This window comes from Astyanax mexicanus, chromosome 8, assembly GCF_023375975.1.
Source record: "Astyanax mexicanus isolate ESR-SI-001 chromosome 8, AstMex3_surface, whole genome shotgun sequence".
Lineage (NCBI taxonomy): Eukaryota > Metazoa > Chordata > Actinopteri > Characiformes > Acestrorhamphidae > Astyanax > Astyanax mexicanus.
Window position 1 is genome coordinate 35311826 of NC_064415.1, and position 24177 is coordinate 35336002.

General features: G+C 36.9%; 2 protein-coding genes across 2 annotated transcripts; one reads left to right on the forward strand and one right to left on the reverse strand.

Annotated features, from left to right (window-relative positions):
* Positions 1 to 289: 289 nt before the first annotated feature.
* Positions 290 to 16097, forward strand: LOC103022271 (regulator of G-protein signaling 20). Its single transcript, XM_007231079.4, has 5 exons — positions 290 to 427; positions 6627 to 6814; positions 8792 to 8872; positions 10445 to 10679; positions 13504 to 16097. The coding sequence occupies exons 2-5, from the start codon at positions 6630 to 6632 to the stop codon at positions 13696 to 13698; spliced, it is 696 nt and encodes a 231-aa protein (XP_007231141.1). The 5' UTR covers positions 290 to 427; positions 6627 to 6629; the 3' UTR covers positions 13699 to 16097.
* Positions 16098 to 17114: 1017 nt separating this feature from the next.
* On the reverse strand, positions 17115 to 22948 carry lypla1 (lysophospholipase 1). Its single transcript, XM_007231078.3, has 9 exons — positions 22514 to 22948; positions 21392 to 21423; positions 21217 to 21282; positions 20651 to 20698; positions 20467 to 20537; positions 20287 to 20360; positions 19240 to 19341; positions 17717 to 17890; positions 17115 to 17616 (listed from the first exon to the last, which is right to left on the reverse strand). The coding sequence occupies exons 1-9, from the start codon at positions 22580 to 22582 to the stop codon at positions 17563 to 17565; spliced, it is 690 nt and encodes a 229-aa protein (XP_007231140.1). The 5' UTR covers positions 22583 to 22948; the 3' UTR covers positions 17115 to 17562.
* Positions 22949 to 24177: the final 1229 nt, after the last annotated feature.

Sequence of the window (24177 nt, forward strand, 5' to 3'; positions counted from 1 at the left end):
ATAGACCACTGTACATGCAACTGTGTGTTGGTTGGGTTGTACACTGTCTATATAGTTTTTATGGAAAAAATAAAATATATTTTTACTGTGTAGTTGTGTGTTCTGAGTAAAAAAAAAAATATTCACAATTATGAATGTACTGTGTTAACATTAAACATATAAAGAACTAAGTCATTATGGTGAATGGAGAAGAAGTGTTTCCTATTCATTAGAGTGCTTTACTTTGAGCTCATCAGTGTTCAACTGGTTCTCATAAATGTTTTTTTTTCTCACTTCCGTGCAGTGCGCATGCGCGGGGAGCCGCGGACTGGAGGAGAGCGCAGGATAGATGATGATGATGATGAGGCTGAGGATGAGGAGAATGATGATGATGGGCGTGTGAGCCGCGCGCCAGGAGCGATCCACACCGGGCACCAATGCTAAAACGGTAAGTCGAAATATGATCAGATGATCGGATTTATTTAACGCGCTGTATCGGTTCTGAATCTGCAGTGTGGAGGAGCGCCGTCCTGCTCACACACACACACACACACACACACACACACCGACACACACCACACACACCGCTGCGGAATGGACGGAGAAGAGAAAAGGCTCCTTCAGCCTTTTCGAGCTCGAATAAAGAGGAAAGGATCTGGAGAGGAGAGTAAATGAGTGGGATGTGGGTGGAGGAGAGCAGTGCTGGTGTTACACCAACCAACAGAGCTCCAAATCCATCTCCAGTCAGGGGCGTTTAGTGTGGGAGATGTGCTGCTATGCTTTACGGCCTGTGGAGCTCTATCTGTGTGTCTGTGTGTTTATGCATTTTGCTTGACTGGAAATGGCTTGCTTCCTTTTCTCCATATACAGGCTGATTCAGGCACAAACAGCTCAGCCGTGCTGGCTGTGGACAACAGTGCTGATGTACTGGTCTGTAAAGCGATATGACCAAATAACATATCTTCAGACCAAGAACAGTATCAGCTGGTAGCTTGTTTTAGATGATCTAAGCTGATCTATGATGGTTATGGTGGTTTATTAGTTGGCCATTCAGAAGAAAACATACCCTGTACTGGTTAGCCAACTGCTCTGCTAACCAGCTCTTGACCACCATAGTTTAGGCTATATTGTTGCATTTGATTCTGGACATTCTTGGTTGTTCTGGTCAACCAGCTTGGTGATGCTGGTCAGTGCTAGTCAATCATCATGATGATGTTGGTCAAACAGCTTGGTGGTGTTGGTCAAACAGCGTGGTGATGTTGGTCAAACAGCTTGGTGATGTTGGTTGATTAGCTTGGAGATGTTGGTCTAACAGCTTGGTGATGTTGGTCAAATAGCTTGGTGATGTTGATTGATCAGCTTGGTGATGCTAGTCGCACAGCTTGGTGATGTTGGTCGCACAGCTTGGTGATGTTGGTCGCACAGCTTGGTGATGTTGGTCGAACAGCTTGGTGATGTTGGTCGAACAGCTTGGTGATGTTGGTTGATTAGCTTGGAGATGTTGGTCAAACAGCTTGGTGATGTTGGTCAAATAGCTTGGTGATGTTGATTGATCAGCTTGGTGATGTTGGTCGCACAGCTTGGTGATGTTGGTCGCACAGCTTGGTGATGTTGGTCGAACAGCTTGGTGATGTTCCTTGAACAGCTTGGTGATGTTGGTCAAACAGCTTGAACAGTAGCTTGGTGATACTGGTCAGTGCAGGTCGACCAGCTTGGTAATGCTGGTAAATGCTAGTCAACCAGTTTGGTTATGCTGGTCAAACAGCTTGGTGATGTTAGTTAAACAGCTTGGCAGTGCTGGTTAATGCTAGTCAATCAGCTTGGTTTTGCTGATCAGCCAACTTGGTGATGTTGTTTAAACAGCTTAATGATGTTGGTTGAACTGTTTGGTTATGCTGGACAAACAGTTTGGTGATGCTAGACATGCTGGTTAACCAGCTTGGTGATGTTGGTTGAACATCTTAATGATTGTTGAACAGGCTGGTCATTCTGGTCAAACAGTTTGCTGAAAATCAACCAACTTTTGTTTATCATGCTTTTAGACCAGGTAAACTATCAAATTCAAACGAAACATACCCTGTGCTGAACAAGACCTATGCTAGTAAACTAGCTTTACCTGATTGATCTATATAAGCTGGCCATTTTTTTTGTTTTTTTTAGTAGAGTAGATATGAATTCAAGATCCACAAGTGAATGTAATGTTGTTGTGGTGTGCTCAGGTGCTGTGTTGTAATTGACCTCAATGGATTTTAGTCATTGCTGCCTCATGTGTATTGTGGCATGCAGTCCTCCACCTGGACTTGTCCCAGGGGACAGCTGATTAAATTAATTAAGAATGTTACAGCTTTCATTGCTCCTACCCTGAATTACTGTACTAAACACTGAACACACTCCAGAGTGTGACTGCATACACATTCATATTCATTAAACTGTGTAAAAGAGGTAAATACTATGCTTCTTTAAAAAGTCTGCTTCAAATAGGGCTCAGTATTACATTGTAAATATCAATATATTCAAAACTATTTTATACAAAATATAAAAAATGACCATACTGTAATATCACACCTGCTATGTATGCAGTTGATTCCAATTTATTAAGTGAGACTTTAAAAATATGTTATATAATTATAAGAAATTTACAATTTAAATATACAGCATGCTTTGTTTTTTAAATATATGTACTAACAGGTCATTACATTACATTTTTAATCATTATTTCTCTTGAGCATATTCTAATATGTGTAGTTATATTGCCCAGCCCCACTCTTTACCAGGATAGAGTATGTTTTTAATTTTGATAGTTTAGCTGCTCTATAAACTTGATCAACCTGATCAAGAATGACCAGCAGTATGACCACCATCACCAAGCTGATTAAACATCAATCTATGTGCAAACAATTTTTGGTTAGTAGAATGTTTTATAAATATTACAACTTTTGAGAACATTTAATTTGTCAAGTTTAAAGAATGATTTATGTAATGTTAATTAAAGTTATGAAAATATCAGAAGAACAATTTATGGTTCCTAAAAAGTTTAATCTGTCAAGTTTTCTGGATGTTCCGAGAATGTAGTAATGTTGGTGCAAGGTTATCAAAACGTTGTTTTTTTTTAAACATTCAAAGAATGTGGTATGCTATGTTTATTGCATAAAGTCGTAAAACCTAAAAAGAGTGTTCTCTTGACATTACAATTTATGGTTCTTAAATCATTAAATCTGTCAATTTTTCCGGATGTTCTGAAAATTTTTTAACAATGTTTATAAACACATATTTGGCTGTTGTTTGTACCTAGTGATACTAAAAATTGTTAGAATGAATCAATTAACCCCAATTAAATTAGTAGGAAAACTATATTTAAATAATGCAAGTAAACACAAAGACAGTAAAACACTGTTTTAGGAGTAGCATCACCTGAGGACAGTCACAATTCTAAATATTTGTAAATAATTTATGCAGTAATATTTGAGCATAGATAACATTTTGTGTATCACAGATAGAGAAGTTGTGCAGTAACAAGTGTATGAGGGATTTAACGAGGTACTAATAGATAGAATACTACTGCTTTCATTGCTGTTAATAAGGGTGCAGCCATCTTGGACTCTCGAGATTGGTGAGACTCTTGTTACAATTTCCTACTCGGAACTAGAAAATTCTGACTTCCCAGTTTAAATGGAAAGTAGCATGTAGCTATAGGTAGCTAACCTTGCCTAACTGTCGCTATTTTTTTTTACTATTTCTTGTAGCCAAATAGTAGGTACAATGGTTTGAAAAAGGTTAGGCACCCCTAATAATAAAAATTGTCATTATTTTTTCCTATATAATCATTGATTGTTCGGATCAGCAATTTCAGTTAAATATATCATATAGCAGACGAACACAGTCATATTTGAGAAGTGAAATAAAATTTTATAAGATTTACAGAAAATTTGCAACAATTCTTTAAACAAAATTAGGCAGATGCATAAATGGGGGCAACCGTGTGATTTTTATTGATTTGTTTACCTTTAGCACTAATTACTGGAACACAGCATTAGTTTGGTAAGCTCATTGACCCTTGACCCACATACACAGGTGAATCAAATTATGAGAATTATGGGTTAAGGTGGCCAATTGAAAGTTTTCTCCTCTTTGCATCTTCTCTGAAGAGTGGCAACAGGGGAGCCTCAAAACAAAACTCTCAAATGACCTAAAAACAAAGATTGTTCAACATCATGGTTTAGGAGAAGAATACAAAAAGCTATCTCAGCAATTCAGCTGTCAGTTTCCACTGTGAGGGAATGGAAGACCACAGGCACAGTTCTAGTTAAGATCTGAAGTCGCAGAAAAAGAAAAATCTTAGATAAACAGAGAAGAATGATGATGAGAGAGGTTATAGTCAACCCACAGACCAGCTCCAAGCTAACGTTACTGGGGAGAGAACTAAGGTTAGCATAGAGCTAGCTAACATTACTAGGGAGAGGGTTAGGGTAGAGTTTGCCAACATTAGCGATGAGTTAGCTAAGGTTAAAGGGTTAGCAAGCTAACATACTAACGTTTGCGGCGAGATAGCTACGTTACCGGGGAGAACACTAGGGTTAGCGGAGAGCTAGCTAACATGCTAACATGTTCTGCATCACAATGGAACAAAATTGAAAAAGAAAATTGATAAATTTACATTGTTCCGTTTTTTGGGGGGGTCTTAAAAAGCATTACATTTGACTCAATATGGAGCAAGAACCCTGGTAATGTAGAAGAAGCCATAAATCTCTTGAATTATGCTAAAGCACATTTGGACAAGCCAGCTTTTAGAATAAGATGCTGTGGACTGATGAAACTAAAATTGAGATATTTGGAACACAGCATCCCAAGACAAACTCTTGCTACCCACAGTAAATTTCATCTGGTAAAACTGTATTAAATCTATTTATTGCCTTACTGCCTAGTTATTAAGGGCAGACATTTGCCGTGGCATAATTTCCACAAGCTTCTGCAAAGTCACACCATTTAATTCTGTGCAGAGTTGCATACATTTTCCCACAATATCTCAAGTATTAATGATGGGATATCTGGACCACTGCCCAAAGCCTTCTCCAGCACATCCCAAAGATTCTTAATGGGGTTAAGGTCTGGACTCTGTGGTGCCCAATCCATGTGTGAAAATGAGTCTTGTGCTCCCTGAACCCTGCACTCTTTAACAATCTGAATCCAGGCATTGTCATCTTGGAATATTCTCATGCCATCAGGGAATAAAAAAATCCATTGATGGAATAACCTGGTCCTTTAGTATATTCAGGTAGTCAGCTAACCTCATCCTTGGAGACATAATGTTGCTAAACCTAGACCAATAAATTATAACATCTCTGCAGACTTAACAACAAATTACCAAGTTGTTGTACCTAGTGTTTCTGCTACGTAATGGAATTTCCCCAGCAAGCAACGCCAGCAATGCCCCAACACTAGGAGGGTGAAGACTAGCACATACCTCCTCTGGCATATGTGAAATCAACCACCGCCTCTTTTTAAACAGCGGCTGATGCAGCATTACAGTGTAGCTAGTTGGAGCCCTCAAGGATGATATTTTACTAAAGAATTATAAATGATGATTATACTGGTGCTAAATGCGCTAAAGCTGAAAGCAGAGGCAGAGCTGGGTTATGTTAGGCTAGCAATAACAATATCTCAGAAAAAAACATCTAGAAGTTAGTTTTGAAGAAGAATCCTTACAAAATTAAATGTATTAAAGTCTGCTTATAATTTTACAACATCCAACACAGCAAAGCACTTCAGACAGGTGAGTTAACTTTTATGTGTCAAAAAATACCAAAGATAGTTTGCTATATTTTATCTTTAATATTCTATAATCTAAATCACATTTGTTTTTTTATTTATTTATTTACAGCTTCTATTTTTTATATTTAAAGAGATGTACAATTGGCTACTTACGAAGACTGATGCTGCAGATATTTATTAAGAGAAAGAAAGAGGCAGGCTTGTGTATTTTGTCTTCTCACTTTTTTTTACAAAAAAATAATTTAAACACTAAAAGTGCTGTTTTTGCCAGTTTTGGTTGGTTTAAATATTTGGTGCAATATTGTGGTGTTTTTTTTTTTATCAGTCCTCATCCGTATAATAAAATTTTTACTATAATTTTATTATCGTGAAAAAAATCAGGATAACTTAGTTTTTTATACTAAAATGTTTGTCAGTGTAATAAGATGTTTTACATGTACTCTACTAAACAGGTCTTTTAAGTGTAATTTATTTTTAAAACTTCATTTCAATGAATAATAATATAAAAGAACACCAAATTTAATTTCAAATAGATTCAAATGTATGTAGTTTTTGACATATATGGGCATGCTATACTATTTAAAAACACACATGCATGTACTTATTTGTACATTATAAGTTTAAACCACTTTTGCATTATAGTTCCAGTAGAAAACAAAATCAGATACCAGTCATACCTCACCAGTCATTATTTTTGTAAAATCTTTGTCTCAATAACTTCTGTTTTTGTTTTTTGTTCAATCAATAAAATGGGATCTTTACAGGATAATAAAAAAGTGCAGCAGGACTAGCAACTACAGCATGTGGTTAAAGTGAATATTTTGATACAACAGCAAAACATTTTTGATGAGATTCTAATAAAAGTTCCCTTTCTACAGCTCATGGGGTCAGAGTCGGTGGAGATGGGGAAACGTCCAGAGCAGGATCTTGGGAACACCGGCCACACACGAATCACGCCTTCCAACGCACACGTGCTGGACAGTGTGAAACCACACACACTGGGCTGGCTGAACGCGCCCCCCAACGCCTGCTGCTTCTGCTGGTGCTGCTGCTGCAGCTGTTCCTGGTAATAACACACACACACTCACACACACACACACACACACACACACACACACTGGACAATGTGCAACTTGCCCTGTAGTCAACACAAATACAGTCTACAAAGTGCAGAATGTGTACCGAAATTTACAAAAGCGCTTTGAACCTGGTGGCTCACCGAGTCCGCACTCAAATCAGTTTATACAGAAAGTAAATAAAGACAGGAACATTCAAGGACACATAAATTAAACCCACTGAAATAATGTCCTTTGAAGCAAGAATATTCCCACAGTTCAAGGCTGTTCAGAAGTGTGATGTTGTCAATAATATTATGTTATATATGCATATGATCTTAGCATTTCTGAACTCACAAAATAAAAAAAAATGATGTTAACAAAAATAAGAATTTGGACATTAGGTTATTCCACAATAAATTATTATACTGTACAATATAATAAAAATAATTTACTATAAAATTGTTGTCCAGAGAATGCTTTTAAAAAGAGAATTATATCCCAACTTGACGTATAAGCCGTAAAGTGAAAAATTGCTGCAATTTAAAGCTCATTGTCACCTAATTTAATGATCATGTCTTAAATATTGTTTAATTATTATATTATTAATTCATTATTAATTATCTAATGGCATGTTTTTTTTTTACATCAATGAACTTATCATGTATCCCTTGAAATGACCATACAAAAAAACAAATATTTCAAATATATTAAATAAAACAATATTAAACATTGCAATTACTGTGTTGTTTAATTAACTAATTTCATATTAACAGGTGATTCCACACTTTTGAACAGTAGTATTTTGTTAATATCTCCACAAGACATACAGTTTAAAGTGAAACATGTTTCTCAGCATTTAAAGCAAGATTAGAGAGGCTTATTAAACATGTAAAAGGTGCGTCATAATTATTTGAAACCTCAAAAGATTTGAACTCCTAGCAAAACATCTTAATTACTTTGTTAGAGCTTTTACTTGGTCACAATCTTCATTAGGACAGACCAGCTGAGGCAAGATTCGAAGTTTTATAAATACATTGACTTCTCAAACCTTGTCTCGACAATCAGTAGCTTTTACAATAACTGATACCTAACAAGGCAAAAGAAGACACGAAAATAAGACTATAAATGTTTTCAGTTAGCAGTTTACTTGGTAATGTAAATAAAAAGAGTCTGTCAACAGAATTAGTGGATGCCAAGTTAAGATGTTAAAGGTTAAAAAAGGAATTCATAGGATTGCTAGAAGGACAAACAAAAAAATGTTGAATCATTAGATGAATCTGTGAATGAGCAAAGAACATTAAACATTACAGTGCAGAGGTATCAAACATGTTCAACAAGTCATTGTTTAGCCCCTTGTTATTTTGATACTGTAGAGAAAAAAAAATCTCTTTGATTTACCTAGTCATTTGCAGTCGGAATTCTCCAAATATTCTCCAAAAATATCTGGACTAAAAAGACAAAAAGGCACTTTCTGTTATTTAATTAATATTTTGAAATTATAGTTTCCTAATTGATTTTTCTTGAAAAACAGGGCAATATAGAAGTAGGCTATTTCATTTAGTTAATGTAAAGTGGCAAAATAAATAAATTACCTATGAAAAAAAACGTGTTCAGCATTTTGCCAAATGTTTCCGTTTGTTTGGTTTCGGACAAAAACGATAATTTCTGTGAACAGATATTTTAATAAGCAGTTCCTAGACCCCTTGTATGTCACTGTACGCTGTAGTGTAGGCTCTTTATGTTCTGTGTGTTATTATTTTGTGTGGGTGTGTGTTGGGGAGGGGGTCGTGGATTAGGTGCAGGTGTGCTGGGAACATTCGTTAAGCTTCAGGAGGTTTACAGTGTAATCCCAGCGGAACCACACACGCACAGACCTGTATACACAGCGGGATACTGCTTACACTCAGGCTGCGGACCTAAGCGTGTGTATATAGTGCAGATAAAAAACATGTTTTTGAATTATGTGTGTGTTTGTGTGTGTACAGTCTTACAGTACATCCTTCTAAGGATGAAAGGATTCCGGAAAAGATCTGTGAAAAACAAACTGAGGCTGAGGTTGAAGAACTGTGAGTACCGCCTAATTCCCTCCTGGATATGATGCTTCACATCAGCACCACAAAGACCCACTTATTCTGGTCACTTCATGAGTCTTTAATATCAGGATTATATCTGGATATAAGTGAACAGAATCCGACACAGAAACAGATACAATCCAACAAATTAAACCACTTCAGGGGGTGATCTGAGACACATTTGAGACACGTTTTATAGAAGAGTGAACGCATGTGTTTCTCCAAGACGTATTCGACAAACAAAAGCCCTCCCATTACAACTGAAACACCAGTAACGATTGCCACTCAGTGAGCAAATGCATTATACAGTTTTCAATCAGATTTCAGTCTGGCTAACCAGAGATGGATTTGAATAAGTGTAAATAAACATGGCAAAAATCTAATAAGGATCAAATTCAGATAATAGACAAATTAAGTGACCAGGTGTAAACAGGATCACAGTTGTTTAATTCTGATCAGGTATGCTGTCCAGAAAAGAAATTACCAAACTTGACTCAAGCTATTAAGAATATAGTGATTGATTCAAAAACTGATTTTGATAGATTAATGTTTCCAAAAAATAGTTCTTTGTATAATTGTAATTATACAGATTTTATATATAGGCTTCTTTCCTGAGTCACGTATCTTAATTTCTTAATTGGCACATTTCATTGACCAAAACATTTTGACTGTTTTAAGCAATATAAATGTTGTTGCACTGGAGGTGCAGCTATCCATAATTAGTGGTTTTGTTTTTTTCTTTCCTTTTTTTATTCAGTTTTATTTTTAAACACACAAACGATTTTTCGTGTTATAACATACTGATTCTTTTCTCTTTAACATTGTTTTGTTATGTATTTATCTTGTATTACTGTTTAATTGATAAAAAGGGTGACAAAAACTACTGTACAGGTTGTTAATTGGGCTGGGCGAAATTGTAAAAAACTATATAGCAATTTTCTTTAAATATATTCTTCAAAATATATATTTTTAGTTCTTACATAACAACTTCAGTTTTTATTTGTAAACAGGCAGCGCCATTTAAAGTTACGCACAACTATTGTTTCCTTTACTTTACTTATAATTTATTTTATTTTTTTCTAAACGAATAGTAAGCAGCCCTACATGCAGCTTTTTTTTACCACAGTACAAAAAACCCTCCAGGTATTTCAGTTAAGAAAATGTTTATCTATTGAGATTACCTCTGGCAGCTTCTGGAGGCCTTCCCCATTATCCCTTTTTTTAAATCGCATTAAAACAGTAATAAAAGAATAAAAAATGATTAACCTCCCAGCCCTAGGTGTAGCAGTATATTTTTTATATTCATATATTTATATCCAAACATCTAGAATAAATGACAACATCAAGAAGTAATAGTACTATAAACAAGTAATATAAATATCCAGAATGTCTCAAGAATGTTATTTAATGGTCTTTATTTAACAATCAGAAACAATCAGTGTTTCTTTGGGAGTGAAATTGTGTGCATTGTTGTTGTTAGATACTGAGCAGCTGGTGATGGTAAGAAGTAAACTAAAGGCAATGTTCCAAATTATGAATTCAAGCTTTCCTCTTTTGGCTGAACAGACGTGGTCCCACGCTGGAAGAGGTGCGTTTGTGGGGACAGACGTTTGAACAGTTGATTAAAAGCCCTCGCGGCCGAGCGAGCTTCCGGCAGTTCCTGAAGACGGAGTTCAGCGAGGAGAACCTGCTGTTCTGGCTGGCCTGCGAAGAGCTGAAGAAAGAGACCAACCGAACTGCAGTGGAACAGACTGTTAAGCAAATATACGAGGATTACGTCTCAATACTCTCGCCTAGAGAGGTACTTTTGCATCCATACACACACAAACGCATTCACATACGTGAGGTGTGTGTTCTTGCAGTGAGAAATAAATTGTGTTTGTATATTTTTCAGTGATGATTATGTAGACAACAGTAACCTTTTACACAGTAGGTTAACAGAGACAAAAAAGTAAAACAGTCCATTAATTATTTTTGTTAATATGGTACTGCATGCAATATGTAAAACTACCTTAGATGGTTAGCTTTATACACCTGTGATCATGGAAGTGATTCAAATGTAAGTTGATGATTTGGATGGATGAGCGGATACTTTGGCTATTTAATATACAGCTGTGGGAAAAAAAAAACACTTACAACTTATGAGTTTTTTTTTTATTTTACCAAATTAAAAAGGTCTGAAATATAATCAAGAGGAAGATGCATAATCACAAGCCATCAAACCAAACTGAACTGCTTGAATTTTTGCAACAGACGTGGCATAAAGTTCCAAAAGCAGTATGCAAGACTGGTGAAGGAGAAAATGCCAAGAAACCAAGCACAAGCTTTCTGTGCATTATTTGAGGTCTGAATATTTTTTTTGTTATTTTAGCCATTTATCATTTTTTTAGCAAATAAATGCTCTAATTAAATTTGGGAGAAATGTTGTCCATAGTGTCGTCCTTCATTTTACTCAAACATTTACAGGAGTTGGACAACGAAACTGAAACACCAGTCATTTTAGTTTGGGAGGTTTCATGGCTAAATTGGAGCAGCCTGGTGGCCAACCTTTATTAATTGCACATTGCACCAGTAAGAACAGAGTGTGAAGGATCAATTAGCAGGGTAAGAGCACAGTTTTACTCAAAATATTGCAATGCACACAACATTATGGGCGACATACCAGAGTTTAAAAGAGGACAAATTGTTGGTGCACGTCTTGCTGGCGCATCTGTGACCAAGACAGCAAGTCTTTGTGATGTATCAAGAGCCACGGTGTCCAGGGTAATGTCAGAATACCACCAAGAAGGACGAACCACATCCAACAGGATTAACTGTGGACGCTGTAAGAGGAAGCTGTCTGAAAGGGATGTTCGGGTGCTAACCCAGATTGTATGCAAAAAACATAAAACCCTGACTGCCCAAATCACGGCAGAATTCAATGTGCACCTCAACTGTTTCCACCAGAACCGTCCGTCGGGACAATTACTATTGTGGTCTAAAACCAGGTGTTTCAGTTTCATTGTCCAACCCCTGTACCTATAAATAGCAAAATCAGAGAAACTGATTCAGAAACTAAAATGGTCTCTTAATTTTTTCCAGAGCTGTATTTGTGGGATTGGTGGTGTCCCTTAAATTTCTTATAAAGTTGTAATACTGTGTTAAACCTAACCCCACCATGTGGAAGCTGTATATTTAGCCTGGCTGTCTTTTAATGTAAGTGATTTGCATGCTTCAAAAATTGAATTAGATAGATAGATAGATAGATAGATAGATAGATAGATAGATAGATAGATAGATAGATAGATAGATAGATAGATAGATAGATAGATAGATAGATAGATAGATAGATAGATAGATAGATAGAACTTTATTGATCCCTTTGGGAGGTTCCCTCAGGGAAATTAGGGTTCCAGTAGCAGCATCAATACAGTACACACAGATACAAACAAAGAGTAGGTGACAGGGAGTAATAAAATAAAACTAAACAATCTTACAATATAAAGTGCAAAGCAAGTAGACAAAAGTATAAAACAGCAAATATAATTAGTATAACTATAAATATAAATATGCAGTGAATGTATTTGAATAGAATTTTTATTGCACTTATTCCGTATGTATTATTTTATTGCGCTTAGTCCGTATGTGTTATTTTATTGCACTTAGTCCATTTGAGTTGCTACTGCTCCTCCTCCTCCTCTGTCCTCCTGTTACTCCTCCTTCCCCCAGGGGAGGAATTGTAAAGTCTGATGGCATGATGGACAAAGGAGTTTCAGAGTCTGTTGGTCCTGCATTTGGGGAGGAGCAGTCTGTCACTGAACAGGCTCTTCTGGTTGCTGATGACGGTGTGCAGAGGGTGACTGGCATCGTCCATGATGTTCAGCAGTTTGTCCATAGTCCTCTTCTCTGCCACCGTCACCAAGGAGTCCAGCTTCATGCCAGGTCATAGCCTGCATAGGAAAAATAAAGCAATATTGTACAGTATGAATTTGTAATATAGCCCAAATCAGCCATGTTCTTTATGGTATTAAAGTTTTCAGGGTTAATTTGGAGAAACTATATGGAATTATGGTAAAACAATTTGGGGACACGGAGTGGTGCAGCAATCTAATGCGCTGCCACTATGAGCAGGAGGTTGCAGGTTCGAACCGCTCAGCTGCTGGTGTTCAGAGGGAGCAAAATTGACCCTGCTCCCTCCGGGTGGGTAGATGGCGCTCTCTCCCCATCACGCTCAAAGGTGGCGCCGGGCGGCACAAGGCGTCTGTGAGCTGATGAATCAGAACCTAGCCGCCTTGCTTTCCTCTGAGCCTGCTAGCTGCTCTGGCAATGATTCATCAGCAGCAGCTCGAAAAAAAGGGGTGACTGACTTCACTCGTATCGGAGGACACACAAAAGGGTGGCACAATTGGATAACCAAATTAGGAGAAAATAGAGAAAAATCAGAAATAAAATTATAAAAAAAAAAACAAAAAAAAAAAACAAGAATTTGGCCAAAAAATGGTGCTGTAATTGAAACTGTTTAACCACGCGTCCATGTTCAGATGTTCAGTTTTAAATAGATATGTAATGTATTGTTAATATACTTTCTCTATGTTTTGTTTTTCTATGTTTGCTGTACATCTGTGTGTGTTTGTGTGCTCATCCAGGTGAGTCTGGACTCGCGTGTGCGAGAAGTGATCAACAAGAACATGATGGAGCCGAGCTCACAAACTTTTGATGACGCCCAGCAGCAAATCTACACCCTCATGCAGCGAGACTCCTACCCTCGTTACATTAACTCCAGCATGTACGCAGATCTGATCAAAAGCCTGGAAGAACCTCCAACACCCAATGAGTCTTAACACACGCACACAGATACAGATACACAGACACATACATGGATCTGAATGAGTTTTAACACACACACACGCACACACACACACATACATTTATCCGATCAAAAAAATTGAAAGTACCTCTGACACCCAATGATTCCTAACATGGACACACACACTTTAAAAAATCTATGATACATTTAGACCCCTTAAAGATCATGAAAATGCCCAATTCTCTCTCTCATTCACACACACACACACACACACACACACACACATTGATTGGTATTGACAAATACAGAAGTCTAGTGGTTTGTGGCATACATTCTGTTTGAGTTCTGTTTAATAAGTAAACACACTAGAGACAGCAACTAATTACTCTAACTGAAACTATAGGGTTTAAAAAAAAAAAATCCAAAATATTAAAAATGTACAAGACCCCTCATATTGAATGGTTCCAATGATTTTACGGGTAACACTTTAATTGGAAAGGACACTTTAGATGGTTTGTAAATTCATTGTAGACCTGATCCCATCTAAAACCCTTTCATTATTGAAAAGACTTGCTTTACATTTTGAACATGTGTAGATACTCTACAGGACTCTACAGTGAACTTTCCATTTTTTTGTTCTCAGAACTCATACCCCCCACAATACAAGTTTTACCACAATAACACACAACACACTTTCAGATTACTTTGCTGAGCCAGATTCAGAAATCGTACGTAATTTCTTGTGTTAAAACAGAAAAGGCTTTAGTTCAAAACAAACATGGCAGGTGATGATTCTCCAATATGTTCATTAGTATATATGAGGTAATTAGCATTCCAATCACACTCCAGGATGAGTCGCAAATAGTTAATTTTGAAATTGTGTAGTTATGACTGGACTGCGAGTATAGATTAACAAAATTACATGCTGGATACAGGATAGCTTGGATAGATAGTCGCCAGGACACCTTTTTGTGATTCTCAGAAGGGGTTAGTAGGCTTCAATATTAGCCCATTTCTCCTATGGGTAGTGTGGGCTTGGCATTATTGAACAAAAATGGGTGACTCTTTGGGTATTTGCTCTAATCCGAATCAGTTAACTTTGTTGATTAACTTGGAGCGCTTTCCCATTGGTTGGTTACTTTCTCACCACAAACAAACCAAAATCCAGAGTATGTTTTTGACCGGGCTGAGACGGTCAATGCACCATTTATTAATTGTCTGACCATTATAGGTTAAATGGAAAAAAGAAAATTGGATGTAAAAACTCATTATTTCATTTTTTTAATGTAGCGCAGTGTGCAAAAAATAAACTTTTCCAATTTTATTTTTTTCATCTCTGCCCCTTACAATTTCGGGAAAATAAAAAAAAAAAAAAAAAACAGAATATTTTCTTTATTTTCTGATTTTTCCATTTTTGCATTTTTCAAGTTGGAAAATACCGTCAGATTTGTGTTGGAAGACAAATCTGAAAATCAAGAGAAGAATCACCTTTTCATTTTTCTTGAAATTTTGTTTGCGAAAGGCGGAAATAAGAAAAATAGATAATTGAAAAATTGTATGAAAACACATTTCTTCTTCACAGTACTGAATGGAAAAAAAAGTTTTATGCTCAATTTTATATTTTTAAATTTGCACAGAAAATTAAACTGCTAAATTTTACACTGACCTGAGATAACCTCCTCTCAAGGGTTTTAGGGTGATTGTTTGTGTCCACATCCGAATGGACTTTATTCACACCTGCCCAAACGAACCCCATCATGGTTGAAAACAGTCCAGCTTAATGTTCCTAAAACAATTCAGATGTAACAACACTGTTAACCAGGCTATACTTCAACTTTATTAATATGTCGTGACCTTACATTACCTTATACACTGCACTCACAAGACACTCACTTGACAAACCTCATGTGTACTGTACTGCATATTTTTGTAACAGCTTAAATCCATTGAATTCCTTGTTGTTGGTTGGAAAAAAAAAAGTTTGGTCTCAGACTTCCACAAATCAGAAGATATGACCATATTCTTCTGCCTCAGTTGTGCAAAAGGCACTGATAACGGCTGATGCTTACTTGTGCCTTGCTATACATATAGATAATCTAGATGAGGAATATATAGTTGTTCTAAATACATATTTCATGACAAATCAAGGTGCTGTGGGTTATGTTAGAACAAAAGAAGTAATGGCTATATTTAAAACAGATCTACACATTAACACACACACACACACAAATCCTTACAGACAGCAGAACATTAACGCAGAACTGAAATAGATCTCCTTGGAATAATAAAACAGAGTTTTGTGATCTTATATTTATGACTACATGCATGTTTTTGAAGTTCAGAGAATGCATTTGATATATTCACTTGTGTATACCGGGACATACTGTATAAAGAGAGATAAGTCAATAATAAAGCACAAATATTTGCCAGTGATCCTGTGTTCAATCATTTCGTCTAGGAAACACTGATACAAAATATATTTTTACAGCAGTATTTTTTTGCAATCTCATCCATGCAGATTTATGGCTGTTGATGCACTACATATTTCTTGCACAGTTAAGTTTTTTTTTAATTAACCTTATTGGAGATCGGCTCGTTCCACAGCGCTGACGACCTGCAAACAGCCCCGGAGATCGGCTCATTCCACAGCGCTGACGCCAGGCAAACAGCCCCGGAGATCGGCTCATTCCACAGCGCTGACGCCAGGCAAACAGCCCCAGAGATCGGCTCGTTCCAGATGCTGGTGTGCTTTGTCAAGCTTTCTGTGCTGGACTTCCTTTCCTTCATTTTCTTTCTTCGTTTCATGGTTGTGCCGAAGCTACCTTATTCTACCTCGCCTAGCTTAACTTGCTTGAACAGTGTCTCTTTAATGTCAAACAACCTTGCCAACCTTTTGACCAGCAGGGGGCCCCCCTGCTTTTTTTCCCAAGCAATTGTGTGGTTTGCAGTGGTAAAATCCGCCCCTGGTTAGAGTACATAAAAAAAAGCCTCCATGTACCATCCAGAAGTAGAAAAGGATGGCCATAAGCCCATCACTGACCAGTAAATAATTTGTTTGTATTGGATCGTATTAAGGGTCGTTTCAAGGCATTTGGGGGCCCCAAGCAAAATGGTTGATTGTTAGAATCAGCTGCAGGAATGATGAACCTGACTTACTACAGTCAGCATCTAGCAGGAGGGGCTCCCTTGTGTGGGATTCTGGTAACAGTGTTGTTGTACTTTAACCGTCACAGAAGTAAAGCGGGGGTCACATTTTTTTGTTGTTGCATTTAATTCATAACCATTGCTCGTCTAGGGGCCCTAGGCAATTTATTGGTTTGCTTGCCTTGTTGCAACCGATTTGATCATACCCAGTAAAATACTGACATTGTTATGTCAGATTCTAGATGTGTTCAGAACTGTACATACACCTCATCAGCACTCTTAACACAAAAATACAACACAGCCATCTCAAAGCATCATTATTTACTTTAATTATATCAATTCAGACATTAGAAGCCCTTTACCATAAACTAAACACCTTACTTTAAACAGATGGCTTTGTTGTAATATTAGCGAATGCCCTCCAGATCTGACTGCTGTGTTTCATGAGCCCTACAGTAGTCTTAGAATCTGTATTTCTGACAGGTGATATGTCTGTGACAAGCCATCTTTACCCTAAGCAACAGGTTACAGTGTCAGTCAGAGGTTACTATTGTATGATTGTTTGTGGCTGACTCTGAGGATATAATTGAGGATGTTTCCAGTTAGGCTTAGTATTATATATTGATACTACAATCACGCTCAGTCCGTTAGGTGTGGGAGTGTTGGTATGTGTTCCATTCGGTCAGATGAAAAAATAGCAGCTGGAGAGTCTGGAATTAACGATCAGTACACACGATCCATAAGGCTTTACTGATTAGTCAATCGGAGGAAGCTGCTTCTCAATGAACTGCTTTATATCCATCATTTCCTGTTGAGAAAGAAGAGAAACATTCAATTATATCCTTCAAAATCATTCTCAAAGCTAAAATCAGTAGAAGTGAATGGTGGGCATGTTTAAAGCAGCAGACCTCTGGGCAAGCACTGTGAGGCATCCTGGGATATGTTTTGAAGGTAATGTTGTTGGGGTTCAGCATTGTCTTGAGCTTCTCCACCGTTAGACAGCCAAAAATCAGAGGAACCAGAGGATCTGCCTCCCCATGACACTGTAATACTGGAACTTCCTTATTACTGCCAAGAACTGACTGTAGAGAGAGAGAGAAACCATCATGATCACACAGAAAATAAACAAAATATACAGTAAAGGGGGCAGCCCTGTAGTTTAATTTTCAGGGGTGAAAATATAAAGATTAATGGGTTTTAAACTTTCTGCCATGACTAAAAACAACTTACTTTGTCCTTTACCGTCAAATACAGTTTATCCTATTGTAAGGGCACCATTAGGAAATGTCTTGCACACAACAACCCTTCACACAATTTATTGCAAGAATGGGCACCAATCAGCATTTGACCAAATTTTCCCACAAGAAGGGCAGCCATTAGGGAACTTCTTTTTTTCCTCTCAAGGGGCCACTTAGTGATGCTTTTTCAACCATGGGGCGCACTGAGGATTTCCCCTGCCCTCCCCTTGAGTCTGCCAGTGTATGTATATGTATATAACATTTAAATACACATAATATGACTTAAGCAATGACATTAAGAAACATGTTTGGAGAAAAAAAGATATATAACCTTTTGATGGTTTAAAAACCTTCACAATTTACTTGCATTAATTTTAGCATTGTCTATTTTACATGTTTAAAGAACCATTAAAAGTATAAATTAAATGTTTTTTGTGTTTTTTTATGTCTTTAACAAACATAATTCTTTGTTGATAAAAATACGTTTTCTATAACATTGCTCAAAATACTATGTATAAACATGTGCCAACCATTTAAAAAATATTTTCTAAGTAAAAAAAAAGTTTAATAAAACCTAGGCCCAATAACATTTTTATTTCATATTTACAGCACAATCATTTTGGGAAAAATCACAATCATTGTTGTCAGACCAAAAACAACTATTATAATATTATATTATATGAATTAATGTGAGATTCAAGACTCATTTGGACCTTTTTTAAATCTGTTCATCAAAACTTTTAAAGGCGTAGAAGAAATAAGATTAGTTAAGGCCAATTCAAGGCTATTTGTCTGATTATAGACTAAATAAAATTCACAAAATATTCTTTAAAAAAATTTTCTGTATCTTAACTGTTCAAAAAGATAAAGGGCAAAGATAAAATACATTTATAGTGGAGCAGAGCAAAGAAAGCTGAATTGTACCAATTTTATTCAAGGTGTATCGTAATCGGTTCATGTCCACAAAGAACTGCAAACTAAAGCTTACCCCACTAACAGCTTCTAAATAAAAAGACAGCAAAAATTGAACGGAAAGTGAGAAAAGGGGTGTTGGACATGTACGATACTACAATTGACAATTCCTTAATTTTTTTTCCTCACATCAACGATAAACTTTCTCAGTGACAGAAGATAAACTGCCTTTATTCTGGTTTAGATTCAAAATGTACACAGGAGCAACATGAGCACACTACCTTTGAAAGTGAGTTCCTGAGGGGAAGCCAGCAGCTCAGAGCAACAACTCCTGCAAGTTTCTGTTGAGTGGTTAAAGCTGTGTAGAGAGAAAGTGCTCCACCCTAAACACACACACAAATATACATATTAATACAGCACAATCTAGGAAAACTCAACTGGTCAGTAAATGTTTTACAGCACTGGAAAAAAAGTTAAAGACATCTCTACAATAACAGCAATAAACATTCTATTTAGTTGTTGAAACCTTTTTGAGTACATTTTTATTAAATCATTTGGTTTAAAGTAAATAGTGTGTACTTCATTTTGACAGATACAGGGTGCCAAATAAAGGGTGACTTCATCATCTTATTTCTGCTAATATACACTCACTAAGCACATTATTAGGAACAATATAGTAATAACCCATTTGAACAGGAGTGCCAACAAAAGGTATTGCTCTGAAAACCTCAAGCCTCAATTCTTCAGTCCCAAAATAAGCAATGAAACCATTTTCCACACCATTACAGGACCTACACCCGTCTGGACTATCGACAATGGACAGGTTAGGTCCATGGATTTCATGGATTATTCAGCAGAAATTGAGAATCAGCAGACCAGGCAGTTTTTTCATTTGTTCCATTCTTCAACTGTCCAGATTTTATGGGAATGTGCCCACTGCAACCTCAGATTTCTGATCTTGGCTGAAATAAGTTTTTCTGTTAGAGACTGTTGTTCTAAACATCTCAGCAGTTCTAGAAATACTCAAAACAATGTCCAACAAGCATGCTATGCTCAAAATCACTGGAATCATATTTCTCTCCAATTCTAATGATAAATGTGAACAATTTTGGCACATGATTGGTTGATTAAATATCTGAAATAGCTTCATGTCACTTTTCTTATAGAAAAGAATAGAACACACATTTGGCATCACTTATGATCAGACAAGGCCTACAAAACCCCTTCCCTGGTCCCCTCTCTAAACAAATTAATTGAGTAACTGCAAAAAACTGCAAAAAACCACAAATTCTCCAATAAATATACTGTAGTATTGCTTGTATTCTCACCTGAGAAAAGCCACCCAGTACGATTCGATGAGATGGAATTCCATTCTTTACTTCCTGATCAATCAAAGCTTTGACTAAAATAGAAAACAGATGTTAGAACATGCATTAGACATTCAACACACTTATTAGTGTGAATTTAATCTTGTATATTACTAAACTAAACTCTAGAGATGGACATACTGCTCTCTGCAGCTTTTTTGATCCCCGTCTCATCCTCCTCTGCATCTGGATTCAAACCAATAATGTCAAACCTAAAAATGAAGACATGGTTTGATGGCATCTTAGAAATAATACTTTGAACAGCTCACTCTAAAGCATTTGGTGTATCATAATGAGAAAATATTAAAAAATAGATGAGACTTACCAGGAGGGCATTGCCATGTTCATGTTGAGGCTAACTGGCATGATGGGCCTAGAGCAGTAAATGGCAAAAGTCAGAAACAAATGAAATACTGAAAGGTTTAAACAATGTTTAATAATTTGGAATCTCTATTCATGTATTCAGAATCAGTGTTTTTACCTACATTTAACCAACATTGAAAATGCTATTCTGTTTTATAACCCCTCCACCTCATCTATATAACTACAAGATTTTTTGTGTGTTTTAGGGGGGTTCTGAATGGCAGATCAAGCATCACACTCAACTGTCTCTCTAACACATAAAACCAGTGTGCTTTTTTAAAACTTGGTGCAGAACAATTCTAAAATAACATATACTAAAATAATCTGTCGGCATCAAATAAGGGCAGAATTCCATTATTTTCCCACAGTGGGGATAGGAAACTCCTACACCTTTAAGTGTTTAAGTGTACTTGTTTTATTGTTAAACAATGACTGATTCCAAATGTTTGAACAGTGGTGTGTATTAATAATAAACAAATAAATCAGAAATATGTCAATAATAAAAAATAAAATGTGCATTGTACATACGCATGGGGGCAAATGTACTTTACATGTGGGGTCCTGATCCCAGCCATAGCTTCAGCCCAACCATGCCTGAGAAAAACAAGAGTTACTGATAGTTGCACAATGTAAAATTACCTCATACGCACCACTACACCAAACTTCACATCTGTGCAAATCTTATGTCATATCTGTAACTTACCCTGTATCTCCTAGGCCATGGAGGAAGATCACCTGAAAATTTAGAAACACAGTCATGTTACTACTGGTAACTAAGAGCTATAAAATAAATCTGCATTACCTACCCGAAGCCTATCTTCATTCACTCCCAGCATTAATGAAATTTATGGTAATAAAAGAACAGTAACCCAAACAAATAGGAAATTTGAAATTGCAAGTTTTGTACATCTGGTCAGTGACACTTGAGTAGTAATATAGGTTTTATGCAAATAAATATGATATCTGTATTATCTTGTGCATGTTTTTACACCCAGATGCTTTTAGGACATTTTTTTTTAGATCCAGATATTATTATACCCAAATGTTTTAATTCCAAATATTTTGAACCTAAATTATTTTAGACCCAGATATTATTAGGCCCAAATATTTTAGACCCAAATGTTTTCAGACCCAACTACTTTTAGACACACGTTTTTAGACACAGGTGTTTTTTGTCCCAGATGTTTTTAGATCCACGTTTATATACACAGATATGCCAAATGTTTTTAGACTTAACACTAGATGGTTTTAGACCCAAATATTTTTAAACACAAATATTTTTAGACCCAGATTTTTTTTAAACACAAATGTTTTTAGACCCAAATATTTTTAGACCCAATTATTTTAAGACAAAAATATTTTTAGACCCAAATGTTTTTAGACCCACTTATTTTTAGACACAAATCTTTTTAAGATCCTGATGTTTTACATCTTTTGAGACCCAGATGTTTTAGTCCCAAATATTTTTAAACCAACATGTTTTTAAACACAGATGTTTTTGGACCCAATTATTCTTAGACACATACATTTTTAGATCCAGATGTTTTTAGAACCAAAATGTTTTTAGACCTAACGCTAGATGTTTTTAGACCCAAATCTTTTTTTATGATCCAGATGTTTTACATGTTTTGAGACCCAAATATTTTTAGACCCAGGTGTTTTTAGAGTGTCAGTCTACTACAGCTCCTCACATACCGAATAAACATGAAGAAGAATGAATGAGCACCTGACACAAGTGTACTAGAGTCACAGTAGCTCTAGTGTGTTTAGGGCCCTGAGGACAGGTGTTATAAATACACAGCCGGGTTCCTTTACGCTGACTTACCGCCGCAGTGGCTTTCCGGGCTGCTGGGACTATCGCGGGCAGCGGCGCTGACATGTTATTACCGCACATACACCGGACCGGAGCGTTACATTCAACACGAGAAATCACACCCCGACTCAGCCCGCGGGCCGCCGACCCCAGCCTCCAGCCTGACAGCACGAGACCGAGCTGTAGAAACACCCGCGAACTGTGTTTCTATTATATAATTAAATCAGTGTAAATATAAACGAGTCCGGCGGTTATCTAGCGCTGCGTGTCCGGACTGACCGTCTCTCCGTGTCCGCGGAGCTGAAAACACGCTAGAGAGCCGCACCGTGACCCTCCGCTCGTGTCCTGCTCCTACACAGCCCGCGGGTCTCAGATCAGCCCGTATCTCAGCTCACAGTTAACCAGCGCTACAGATAACTGACCCTGGATCAGCTCTACTGCAGCACCCGAACCACCCACCACACGAACATTTACACAGGAAGTCCCGCCCCCTGCCCCTCAGTTTTATCGAACCGTGTCCTGATTGGTGCATTTGCAGTTATTTTCCATGCGTTCGTCCTGATTGGCTCATGAGCTGCACGTGTTTGCCTGCGGTGTTGAGGAATTTAGCTACAGTAGTGCAGCATTGGAGGATGGTGTCAAACAATTAACCTGCTAACATTATTTCAGTGAAACCCACAGGGAACATCTTATTCTCCAGCTTCTTTAGACTCTTCCACTTAATTTATTGATCAGTGGCTTTTTATTAGCGAGTTTTATAAACAATAAAGTAACATCTGTCCTCCATAGATAAATTTAAAGAATATGTTGCAGCTTGTTTAAGCTTGTGGAATAGCAAACTGACAACACTGACACTGGAAAGAGGTTTAGAACATTAGATTTTTTTTTTTTTTTTTTTTTTCAAATTAAACAGTGGAAGTCTCTGTTAACTCTGAACCCATACACATTTCTGGCTGATTTCTGTTCAGTGAGGATATTGTGGCGGCTCTGGGTTGTGTGTGTGTGGCTGCCTGTAGGCATGTTTCTGTTCTCCTGTGTGCGAGGATGACAGGGGTGGGGCATCTCCCTTGGGAGGGGTTATGCAGAGAGGGTGGGCACCACTCTGGATCTGCCATCTGGGAGACACACAGCTGGGTTGGTGGCCTTTGGGCTGTTTGAGCTCTGTGGGGGAATGGTCTTAGCTCTCCTAGTCTTGTTAAAAACTGTAAGTGAGTGGTAAGCCTGTTCAATAAAGGAGCTGTTGAGCATTCAGCATGAGTCTCACGGGTCTTCCTTCCTCTTCCACGCCACAATATCATTCATGTTTTTTTTTTCTTATCGTGGGCACATGGCTGTAAATACTTTAAAGCTAAAATCCTGATGTAACACAAATGACAATATAAAAATTTCATAATTCATATTTTACAATTAAATATATTTTAAATCTAGACATCAGATCAACACAGCTGGATCATAAAACATTTAAATAAGATTTTTTTATTATTGTAATAATTGGAACAGAACTGTAGAAAAAAAGCATAAATCAATGAGTTTTATCTCTAGAACTAACTCAGACTCCTTATTTTGTCAGCAATGTGATGAAACCATTGATAATCTCTTAAAGGAATATATTTATTGTTAAGAAAATAGTTTCAGAAAATAGTTATTTTTATTCAGATTTTTTTATGTATTAAAAT